Source organism: Rousettus aegyptiacus, unplaced genomic scaffold, assembly GCF_014176215.1.
Source record: "Rousettus aegyptiacus isolate mRouAeg1 unplaced genomic scaffold, mRouAeg1.p scaffold_m13_p_12, whole genome shotgun sequence".
NCBI classification, from domain to species: Eukaryota; Metazoa; Chordata; class Mammalia; order Chiroptera; family Pteropodidae; genus Rousettus; species Rousettus aegyptiacus.
The window spans coordinates 56,256,804-56,268,130 of NW_023416287.1; the positions used below are offsets into that span (position 1 = coordinate 56,256,804).

The following is an 11,327-nucleotide window of genomic DNA, read 5'->3' on the forward strand; positions in this document are numbered from 1 at the left end:
GATCATGTTCTAAGCACTTTATGTGAATATTAATAATGGAATGACTCATTCAAAAATTTACTGAGCTAATTTCAAGATTCAATTAGAGCTTATAGGAGAAAAATGAAATAAAAATATAAAGTTCCTGGCTTCAAGGAGAGTATAATCTAATCAGGTTGAAAAGAAATGCACTATATTTTCAGTTGAGTACTACAACAAAAGTGATATAACAAGGCAGTATATGATTCAGTGTCCAATGAGTGTTACAGATAATAAAGCTTTATGAGGTCAGGATGGGCAAAATTGATTAGGAAATGATTCATGGTAAACACAGACAGATCTTATGCTGAGATTTGGAAAAATGGTAAAGATTTCAGCAAAAAAAAAAAGTGTAGGATATAACATGAGTTGAAGGGAGCAATATGAGCAAGATATAAGGTAGGTATATATAACACTTTCTAAGTGATGAAAAACTAGATTATCTTAGCTCAAACATGCAATATAGAGGGTAATGATAAAAAATAAGAATGGAAAAATAGGTTAGGACCAAAATAGGCATAGAGTTCTGAATGCCAGCCTAAGAAAAAAAGGCAAGGAAGTTCTACTTACAGAAATGTCAGAGTAGATCCTATTGGGCCAATTCTGCCATAGAATAATAACTATAAACTTGACAAATTCTAAAGGCAATGGCGGACAATCAAAAGCAAGCAGAAACTGAATGTGAGTTGACACTTGAAAAAAGAAAATGGCATTGGGTAAGTTTTCTGTTACGACAGCTTTTTGCCTGCATGGAGGGACTGGTTAGCATTACTCAGTGTTGGGTAAAAGTCAAATAGAAGTGGTCAGTCTCATGGTCTTGAAAAAATCAGAAAACAGAGTTCAGTACAACTATAGCCATTAGAAAATAAAGGGAGAAATCTCAGAAAAGAGAAACACAGAGAGAGACTCCTTAATTCTTTTTGTTGTCATTCTTTTTATTTTTTAATTATTTTACTTAACATTTTTTTTTGAGATTACTTAATTCTTGATAAAAACTGGGCCCAAAGCTGTGCTTGACTTTCCATTTATATATATGTGACACTGACTTTAAGCCGCCAATTAAGGATAAAAAAACTGAACATTGATTTCAGCTGCTGTCTACCACAGAGGAAACAAACCTTGAAGTTTGAGTTTAGCCAAACTTCAAGGTAAAACAAACAAACAAACATCAGTACTCTTTGCAAAAATATGACAGAACCTAGAGTCTCTACAATGGATCATTCAAATTGTCCAGAACACAAATTACTAGACCACAGAAAAACAGGAACACATGATCCATACTCAAGAGATAAGAATATCAATGTAACTGATGCAGAGATGATTTAAATGTCAGAATTAATGGATGAAAAAAAATTGATAAAGATTTAAAACAGCCATTATAACTATGCTCTCCAGGACATAAAGGAAAATAAGCTCATAATGGATTAAAAAAATAGGAAAGCACGGCAGAGGAATAAAACCTGTTTAAAAATTAAAATTGTAGGCCAGAAACATACGATACCTGATATAAAAAATTCACTGGATTTGCAAACTGCATATCCTATCTAAAGATGAGAGAGAAAAAATAATTGAAAAAAATGAATAGAACTTCAGTGATTTGTAGGACACTATCCTAATATCCAACATACTCAAAATTGTAGTCCCAGGAGGAGAAGAGAGAGAGAATGGAGAAGAAAAATACTTGAAGAAATAATGGCAAAAATTTTCCAAATTTGATAAAAATACACAAACTCATAGACCTAAAAGGAAAAAAAAAAAGTAGTGGGGAGCATAGAGGAACCAAAAAAAAAAAAAAACCAGAAAACTAATAAAATGGTAAATCTTATACTCATCATATCAATAATTACATTAAATGTAAATGGAATAAAATCTCTAATTAAAAGGCAGAAATTGTCAGACTGGATAAAAAAGAAAGACCCAACTGTATACTATTTACAAGCAACACGCTTTAAATGTAAAGACATAGGATTTTGAAAGATAAATTATAAAGAAAGATGTATCATGTAAACAGCAAACATAAGAAGACTGGACTGACTACAAGTAGATGTCACTATCAAAGATACAGAAGGACATTTTATAATGGTAAAAGAGTTAATTCATAGGAAGACTAATGGTCATAACTGTTTACGTGACTAATAAGAAAGCTTCCAAATACATGATGCAAAAGTTGACAGAATTAAATGGAGAAACAGAAAATTCACAATCATAGTTGATTTTAACATCCTTCTACCAATGAGACAAAAGATGTTAGTAAAGATGTAAATAGTCTGAATAACATAATCCACTATCTTAACCTAATTTACATTTATATAACACTATATCCAACAACATAGTATATATTCTTTTTAAAAAATGGTAATAGCTGAACATTCTCAACCTTACTGAGATCATAAAGGTCTTAAAACAAGTTAACGCAATTCATGTACTTTTTTATAGAATGTGAAGCATCAGAAATAAAATGCAATAATTAACAAGAATATATTCCTGACTGTACTATGTACCTAACTCCTGATTATTACATGGTAATGGAGAATGGTGAAAGCTAATTCATAATTCAAGAACTGTGTTCTCTTTTTTCAACTCTTTCCCTACAAAATCTATTCCCTGAGTAGGAAACATGACTTGTTTTCCTGTCATATCTTGAATCTTCCCGATAAAATGGAGTCTTATGATATTACATTAGACAAAAATCATGGGATTTGAGGAGCTAGTTTTTGCCAAGCTAAGAGCCTGAGACAGCCAAGGTTGTAAAAAAGTCATAAAGAAGAGTTTTCAAGAATGATCAACATTTCAAAGAGCCCAACAGAAATCATACTTTTATCTGTAGCAAGGTTTCATAGTTGAATCTTAAATTAACCCTGTCACATACTATGTAATTTGGTGAAATCATTAACACTATAATTCTGTTTTTAGTTGGTAAAATAGGGATAATAATATGTATTTTTGAATTACATATTAAATAAGATAATATGTTTAGCACCTCATATAGAGCCTATCATGTGGCAAGCACTCAACAAACTTAATTTAATTACAGCAAACCAAAATGGCAATTCTGATTATCTCTTGGTGCTCATAAGCTCTAAGCGGCCCTATGATTTTTTTTTTTAAAGACCAACAAGTTCATATTTAAGTAATACATTTCATTTTTTAGGCATAATATTTCAAAATCAGTGGCCACAACTAGAAAAAAGAGTCAAAGTTATCCTTAGCACAAGGCAGCTGAAAACCTTATTAGCATCAGGTATTCTCTTTCAGCGATCTCAAAATATTTTATTGGAATCTTTTTTCCCCATTATCTCTAACATTTTTCCTATTAGCTCTCTCATTTTCCCTAACATTTACTCAGTTGCTTTCCACTGTTCTTATATTTTATCTTAGTCATTTGAATTCTAGCTGGATCTCTTTGGTATTTTTGTAGATTCTGTCAACTAAAGACCTAGTTGAATTAGACTACAGAAAACCTAACAACAAAAGCACTCTACATTCATAGCGCTCTGAGCTAAAAGGAATTATACCAGTGTCATAGGTCACTGCTGGAAACTTCATTACCTAAAACCAATTCAGAGACATATACGTGTTCCAGGATATAGATTCCAGCAGCCACTCCATTGTAGCAAAGCATTACCTTCCTTCTCCCTGTACCACTCACTGCCTGGCTAGGCACACTACTATTGCTAGTCTCTCTTGGGTTGGTTTCTTGCCTGATAATAGGACCTAGGCAATAAGTACCTCAATTTCCATCTGACCAAATTAAAAGAGTGAGGCTCCTTAAACTAGACAATGGCCTGATTTACTCCTTTATGTTTTAAGGCTAATACTTTTAAAATAATCTTTATGGGCCTAGTACTAGTCAATGCTTTTCATATTTATACATGCAATCCTTTCACCTGTATGGGATATAGCTATCTTTATAGATAAGAAAACTTAGGTATAGATTAAATGATTTGTCCATGAATATGCAGGTAGCGCGTGACAAAGCTGAGATCTGAATCCAGGCATATCTGACTCAAGAATCCACTTAACTACCTCACTTTGCTCCCCCTGCTAGCTAAGCTAGTAACAGTAAAGTCTCTTTTTCCGAAGTAGATGAGTGCACTGAACGAACAGAGTACCCTTTGAGTGTATGCCAGCTCTGATAAAAAGAGCTTTGTCCCTGAAAGTCTGTTAATTGAGGTATCATTTTATAGTGGAATATCTAACAATTAGGTAGATATTGTTAAGTCTCTAGAGAATGGGATCACTTATCAGTATCCTCCTGAATTTTTTTCCAGAAATATCTTTATGCAGTGCTTTCTAATACGTATTATTTCATCTAGCCAGTCTCATGAATAATCATTAACTGAGTCATTCTCAAAATATTAAAAACCATATTATTTTAACAACAAAAAAATGATAAAAATATTTTGATAAAAATATTATGTTAATTTAAAATGACTTTGTATCTAAGATACTGCTTTTAGATTTGAGAATAGTCAGAACTCGCCCTTCTGTTTCACCACTTCATTTTTCTTCCTTTCACTACCTTGCTTTCCTTCCTCCCTCAGGAAGAGTTTATAGATGACCCGCCAATGCACTTCTAATGCTGCAGGAAAAGTAGCTAAACTTCATCAAAAGCTTAGTATCCACTGGTGCTAGTTTGTGGAAGTCAAAACTACACAGGCCCAAACTCCAAACTGGAAAGTAAAGAAATATAGTAAAGGAAAGGAAAGTTAAAAGTCAAGTGTGTGATCCACTCCTGCTCTTGTCTCCTGAAGTCATCTTAACTTCCAGCAGTAAGCTAGGCTTCATTCCTCATCGCTACCCTGAATCTTTTCAAATTTTGCATTATCCATCCTTGTTCTCCTTGCCCTTTCAGTTGGAACTGGTGATTTACTCCTTCCCTTCACAAAATACCTCACTTTTTTTCCTGATATTCCAGAATCCTGGCATTTGTAACACTCTGATCACTCAGTGCTAGGGGCTGTCAGTTATCTCCCAATATCTATCTTCCCTTTTTCCTCAGTAACAATATCCTTCAATTGCGGTTGGTACATGGCTGCCTAAGAAAAGGACTTTGCTTTCAAACTTCCCTTAAAGCTAAGAAACAGCAGGTCAAAGTGATATAAGTAAAAGTGGTGTGCGGTTACTGAAAAGCATCCATAAAGGATGTTGGTGCATTCTCTATTCTCTGTTTTTTCTCCTTCTTGGGTGTTGGCTGCAGATGTGATAGCTGGAACTGAAGCAGCCATCAGTTATGAAGCAACGTGATATAAGAAACTTAGTTTCCTGACACTACAGAACATCATATAAGCTCCAGTCCACTTCCTCAGATTTTCACATGAGAAATAAACTTATATCTGTAAGTCACTGTTATTTTGAGGGTTTTTTTTGTCATTTGCAGTCAATTCTGGAGCTCTCTAATGCATTTCTTCCCTACCAATGCATACTCTTAGTCACTTCAACAAGACTGTATGCTCTTTTGGAATATACATTCTGATGCTGTACTTCACAATACCAAAATACTTAATGACTGATCTAGATTTCAATGAACTTATTATTACATAATTCTGGATGGGTCGCTCTTTCATTGAGTTGGGGGTAGAAGAAAATAGTAGATAAAGGCTCTCAATTAAAGAGGTCAAAAATGATTTGGATATTCTCAGAGTTACTGCATTTCTCCTTGTTTTTAGTTGTAGTGATGGAAATTATTTTGGAAAATGGGAAAAAGATTTAAGAAAACAATATTATTCAGACACACAAAATAACATTTCTTAGGATGTGTTATTGAATAGAGATTTTTTTTTAAAAAAGAAATCTTGAATGAATGGATTAGATTTCTAACTACTTTATCAATCAAATAGGTATAACTTACTAAAGCGAACAACTTTTTCTCCAGTCCTCTGGTTTCTATGAGGAGAGCTTCTCTGTTAACATACTCCAGAGCTCCTGGTCTTTCTCGCTTTACCTGCTCTCCAGGAGACAGAGGACTTATCTGCTAAAATTTGGAAAAATGGGACTTTCTAGTTTAGCAATTCTCTTCTCCTTCCAGAGGCAAATTTGTTCAGGGAGTACATATGACACTCTGCCTATGAAGATGCACAACGTGAAGGCAAGCCAAGTATTTCCCCATTCAGTTCTGTTTACCTTTGATTTCTTTATAAAACTTTTGTTCACAATTATCTTAAACTTTAGCTTAGTTTCCATCTCACCCATTATTAATTTTAAATTAGGAGACCTAACAGTAAAGTTTTGTGTCTTTGTTAGTTTTCAGGTATAGGAAAACATTTGTTTAAAAAGTTTCATTTGTCCATATGTCAGGAGCTAGGTTCTTTCTAATGTCTAAACTGTATCTCACCAATAAAGCATGAACAGCACCCTGGTAACCTGACAGAATTCATGACCCTCCCTATACACTCAACCTTTACACAAGATAGTAACTGGGGTCCAAAGGTGAGTGTACACCCTGATATTGGGGTGTTCATACTGCCTATGAAACTCTATTGTAGGAGACACAATAACAATATCCAAGCATTCCTGCCAAAGAAACTAGATGTTTATAGTTCCAAGAGGTAGGATTCTTGCACTTTCTCTTTAAGTTATAAAAAAAAAAGTTCTACTTTGATCAGCAAATAGAAGATGTGGGAAGACACACTTTGTTCAGGGCACCAAACCTAGTACTTTATGTATTCGAATTTACTTGAACTCTCTGTAGTGAGAAATTATGATTGGGGACTTAAAAATTAATTGCCCAGGGTCACTCAATAAGAGACAGTTCCGACATTTACCCAGGCCTTGCTCTAAAGCCCATGCACATTGCCCCATGTCACACAGTCTTCCATAAGCTATGTTACCTACTAGAGCCCATGCTACAGTAGCAATGACTTGGATCTGTTTTGCTACCTAAGGATCTGACCAATCCTCCAGATCCATTTTTTATGTCCTTGGTCTATGAAACCACCTGGCTATCTCCCATAGATTGCAAGAGTATTTTGTAGCAGTTCCTATCAGGAGGCAGGGTCTATTTCCCTTGAAACTCTTAACTCTGAGTGACCATGTGACTTGCTTTGATTAGAATGCAGCAGAAGCAACATTGTTAGACTTCTCAGCTTGGGCTTCAAAAAGCCTTGCAGCTCTCGCTTTTGTCTCCTGGAATCCTTTGCCAGCAAATGAACAAACTTAGAAGAGCCTGATGGTAGATAAGAGGCCATGTGTAGCTGAGATGATTCATTCTTGCTGAGGGCTCTCAAGCACAGAGTTGTCCTTGCTGCTGAGCACAAATGCACAAATGATCTCAGCCAAAACCAGAAGAACTACTCAGCTGAGCTCATGCTAAAATGCTGACCTACAGATTTGTAAGCAGAATGGTTGTTGGTTTTAGCCACTAAGTTTTGGGGGTAGTTTTTTATAGAGCAAAGGCTAACTGATACACTCTGTCATACCTAGATTCAGAGATTCTTTGCAGTTGAAAATACATGAGGATTGGCCCAAAGCCCATTGAAAGTTTATCGATCATTGCTTATTTATGCATTCTTCTTCCTTCAAGATGAGTCTCATTCGGTTCCCTAAACCCAAGCAGCTGACGGTGACCTTGTCCAGTCTTCTCTCACAGGCTATTTGAGGTAAGGACAACTCAGAACTCTTTGTATCTCTTCATAGTACCTAGTGCAAAGCATTCCTTATGTCATGCATTCTCAATAAAAGTTCTGAATCAATAGAAGAGATTTTCAATGTTAGGAAAGCTAGAACCTTCCGACAGCTTTAAAGCATAGTGTAATGATAGCATGGTAATAAGATTTGGCAACTTTCATAAATGATGAAAGAAAGCCATGCACTCTGGCAACTCCAGGGCTTATGAGGCAGTTCCTGAGTTTGAACTACATTGTTTTTAAAAGCACTTTCTTTCTAAGTCTTGGGAGACAAGCTCAGGTCAAGTATAGAATCAGCAATTTAAATACATACAAAAGGCTTTATGATCTGTACTTTCTGAGCATGACTAAATTTTAGAAAAATTGGAATCAAGCCTCACATCTAACTGGATGGTGCTTAAACATGGAATAATGATGAATTTCTGCTATTAGCGCAAATTTCACTGGAACCATAGCTCTGGAACACTATACCAAAGCTTCTGAAAGACTGTCACTTCAAAAGGACTGTCACTATACAAAATAGGCTATACAAAATAGGCTTTATTAGTAAAAGATCACAGTCGACTAGTCAAAATTGAATTAGCTCTTAGGGCATTTTCCCCTTTATATCAAAATGTTTTTATTAATATAAACTCAATCTCAGTTTTCACACAAAAAAGTATTTCCCCTTTATCAAAAGATACAACTCTACTTTAAATGCAACTCAGAGTGTTTCATTACAATAATTACCATCAGCTAAAAAAGACTGAAGCACAAAAAAGCAGGACCTTTCAGTGATTCTGCTTTAAGATTTTAGAACTGAACTGAAATTTAAAGTTGCTAAATCACTTGCAAAAAGTTAAATTGTAACTGATTTGAAAAATAGTTACTCAAAAATGGTGTAAATGGTGTATCTAGTGTCCGTCAAGTGGATGCTAGTCATGTGTACCTGCAAACGCAGGTAGAGAGAAATGGCATGAATCACCTTTGGAAAAATAAAAATACTTACAAGCTGATTCTGAATATGTTTTACACTTGGGATTTGAGCCAATGAAATGACGTAAGTGGATCTAAGGTCAAATATAGATTGTGATTTGAGAGCCACTGTGTATTCTCTCAGAAGTTTGTAATTGCCATTCTGCATAGCACTCCCTTCAGTGGGGCCTACTGCTTCTCAGACCTGGATCCTCTGTCAATTCCTAAGTGATTCTAATTTCATTCATCCATTCAACCAAAATCTGTTGAGTGCCTGCTATGCTAAGTGCTACTTCCCATAAAATGATTAAGTTATGAATCTTCTTAAAAAAAAAAAAAAGGGGAAAAGACGAAGCAGAGGGAAAAAAAAATATTTTAGGGGATTACTTAATCCACGCAAGAAATTACAAGTATTTCTGAAATAAACACGTAAATATATTTTTGCTTCACTTAGAATGAATTAAGTGAAAAATGGAAAAAATCTTTCACTGGTACCTGTATCCCAATTCTTCACTAAGATGAATCATATGAAGAATATACGATTCCTTGCTTGTTCCAGTGAGGCCTGGCAACAATAAGATAGTAGGTCTGGTGCTGGCATCCATATAGCTCTTACTGTTATCATTATCAAACCAGTCCAATAAAATCTGTCCTCCATCTGCAGTTTTAATAAGTTCACTAAAAGAAATAATTCAAAAGACATACTCATTAAGCGTTCCTAGTTTTGTCTTAATATTAGTGTCTTAATTCTATAAATATATATTATTTGGTCATCTCAAAATAACTACTTTCAGCACTAACACACACATCACTTTCTTTCATTACAAGAATGTTACAAAATTAGTACCATAAAGTCTTTCCAGCAACGCCTGTAAAACGTAGTTTATAAAAACGAACTTCAAAGTAGTTCAAGTATTTATCTTAACCATTTCTTCTTTTCTCTAAAATACCCAACATTTAACCCCTATTTGATTGAGGTCACCCAAATAATTCATCAGGAAATTATAAATAAGTAAAATGCTGATCTGATCACTGTTTCTGGCTCCTTGACTCAATAGTGCAGTCTCCCACAGTGTATTATTACAAAATTTGCTTCTTAAATATTTTAAAGTACTTTTCACATAGTATCTATGAACATAAAGAATTTCCCCAATTAGTACAAGTTCCAGGCAACAAAAGGCACTCCAGAAGGCCTAGATGACTCAGGAAAATTAATAACAGGCACAATTTTAATCTCCTGGTTACTGATATATGCTGGGTCACATCTTTAACACCTCTAGAACTTTATCATCAAGGAGCCATTTGCTTATCAATATTAAGTCCTTTAACAGAAGGGTCCATTGCACAAAATCCAAATTAATTAATCCTTCTCTCCCCCATCCACATCCCCAGCATCAATGAATTCGAAAATATTACCAAAGGATCTATGTCAGATGTATGACAAATTGGGAAAGAGTAACCCCCAAACATTTCTTCATCCTAGAAATAAACCATTTACATCAGGGTACCGAAAAAAAGTGGTGAAAGGCAATACCTGAATATTTTCCTGCATCTAGGTGGGTGTGGGGTGGTGGGTATACTTTCCATTTTCATCCCCCTTTTGTTTTCTATATACTTACTAAACCAGAGGTTTTATTAACCAGGAACTGGGAGTATGCAAAAAAGTGTGGTTTTGAATAAATGACTGAAAAAGGAAATGTACTTACTTCCTGTACTGCACCGGGGGCTTGGAAGTGATGAAAGGTCTCAGCAGTGTCTGTCCTCGACTTTCCCAGCACCAGACAGTCGGGTAGTACGTTTCTGTCACGACGGGACAGTGGTCCTGAAGGAAGCGGCTGAAGCTCTCACCGCCCGTCACTAACTGGGGCTTCTGTAGGGGAAGCCAGTATCAGTGAAAGATCTAGATCAGAGGAAAGTTTCTGCCCATCGAATCAGGAACGATTACAGACTCGTCCCTGGAGCGCGCAGACTCTCAGATTACATTTCCTTCTGGAAGCCTGACGCAAATAATTCGGTCACAACAGACTTCTTTAAGTGGTTTATCAAGGGAAAGGCGAAAGTTGAAATACGCAAATTATTCTCAAACGTGCTACAGCCGACCATCTCTGCCGGGGTAGCGAATGGTGACAGGCCGGCGCCGCGCGCGCGGAGGTCAGAGGGTACAGTCTGCGGTCCGCGGACCCGGGCCGGACCCACAGGCAGGCGGGCAGTGGGGGTGGGCGGCTTTCCCGCGCGCGCTCCAAGGCCATCCATCAGATGCCCGGGAAAGGGCAACAACTCGGGAGCAGAATGCTTGCCCCCAGGATGGCCCCAGCCACCCGCCCCTGCCAGCGGCAAGCCTCCTGCTACGCCCGATGCTGTTACTCTGAGCAAAGCCGCCAGTGGCCCTGCTCCTCGGCGCCCGCGCTCCCCCCACCCCCCTCGGCTCACCTTGGCAATGCTGCTCAGGTAGTAGCAAGCATAAGCGACGCTGAAGCCCAAGATCAGGGATAAGCCCACTCCCGAACCGAAGAACCCAACCTGGACTTGGTGTTCCAGGTAGAGGGAGAGCTCTCGGGAGAGCACCCGCAGGTCCATGGCTAAGCGCTGCATGGCGAGTGGGGCGCCGCGCGCCTCTCCCGCGGAGGGAAGCCAGCTAATCGACGAGGGGGCGCAAGCCCGGCAGCGCGGCTGCGGGGCCTAGAGCGGAGCGTCTTCTGCCAGGCAGAGAGCAGCTTCCGCCAACTAGCG

General features: G+C 37.2%; 1 protein-coding gene across 2 annotated transcripts in view; it reads right to left on the bottom strand.

Moving 5' to 3' along the window:
* ABHD3 (abhydrolase domain containing 3, phospholipase) overlaps positions 1–11,327 on the bottom strand; it is a 37,618-nt gene extending 26,291 nt beyond the window's left edge. Inside the window, exons 1-3 of one of the 2 annotated variants that reach the window (XM_016162771.2) lie at positions 11,028–11,325; positions 10,304–10,467; positions 9,093–9,275 (exon numbers count right to left, since the gene is read on the bottom strand). In XM_016162771.2, coding sequence (XP_016018257.1) covers positions 9,093–9,275; positions 10,304–10,467; positions 11,028–11,189 — 509 coding nt within the window. In that variant the 5' untranslated portion in view covers positions 11,190–11,325. Of the gene's footprint in view, positions 1–9,092; positions 9,276–10,303; positions 10,468–11,027 lie in introns of both variants that reach the window. The other variant, XM_016162861.2, reaches the window with a different exon arrangement.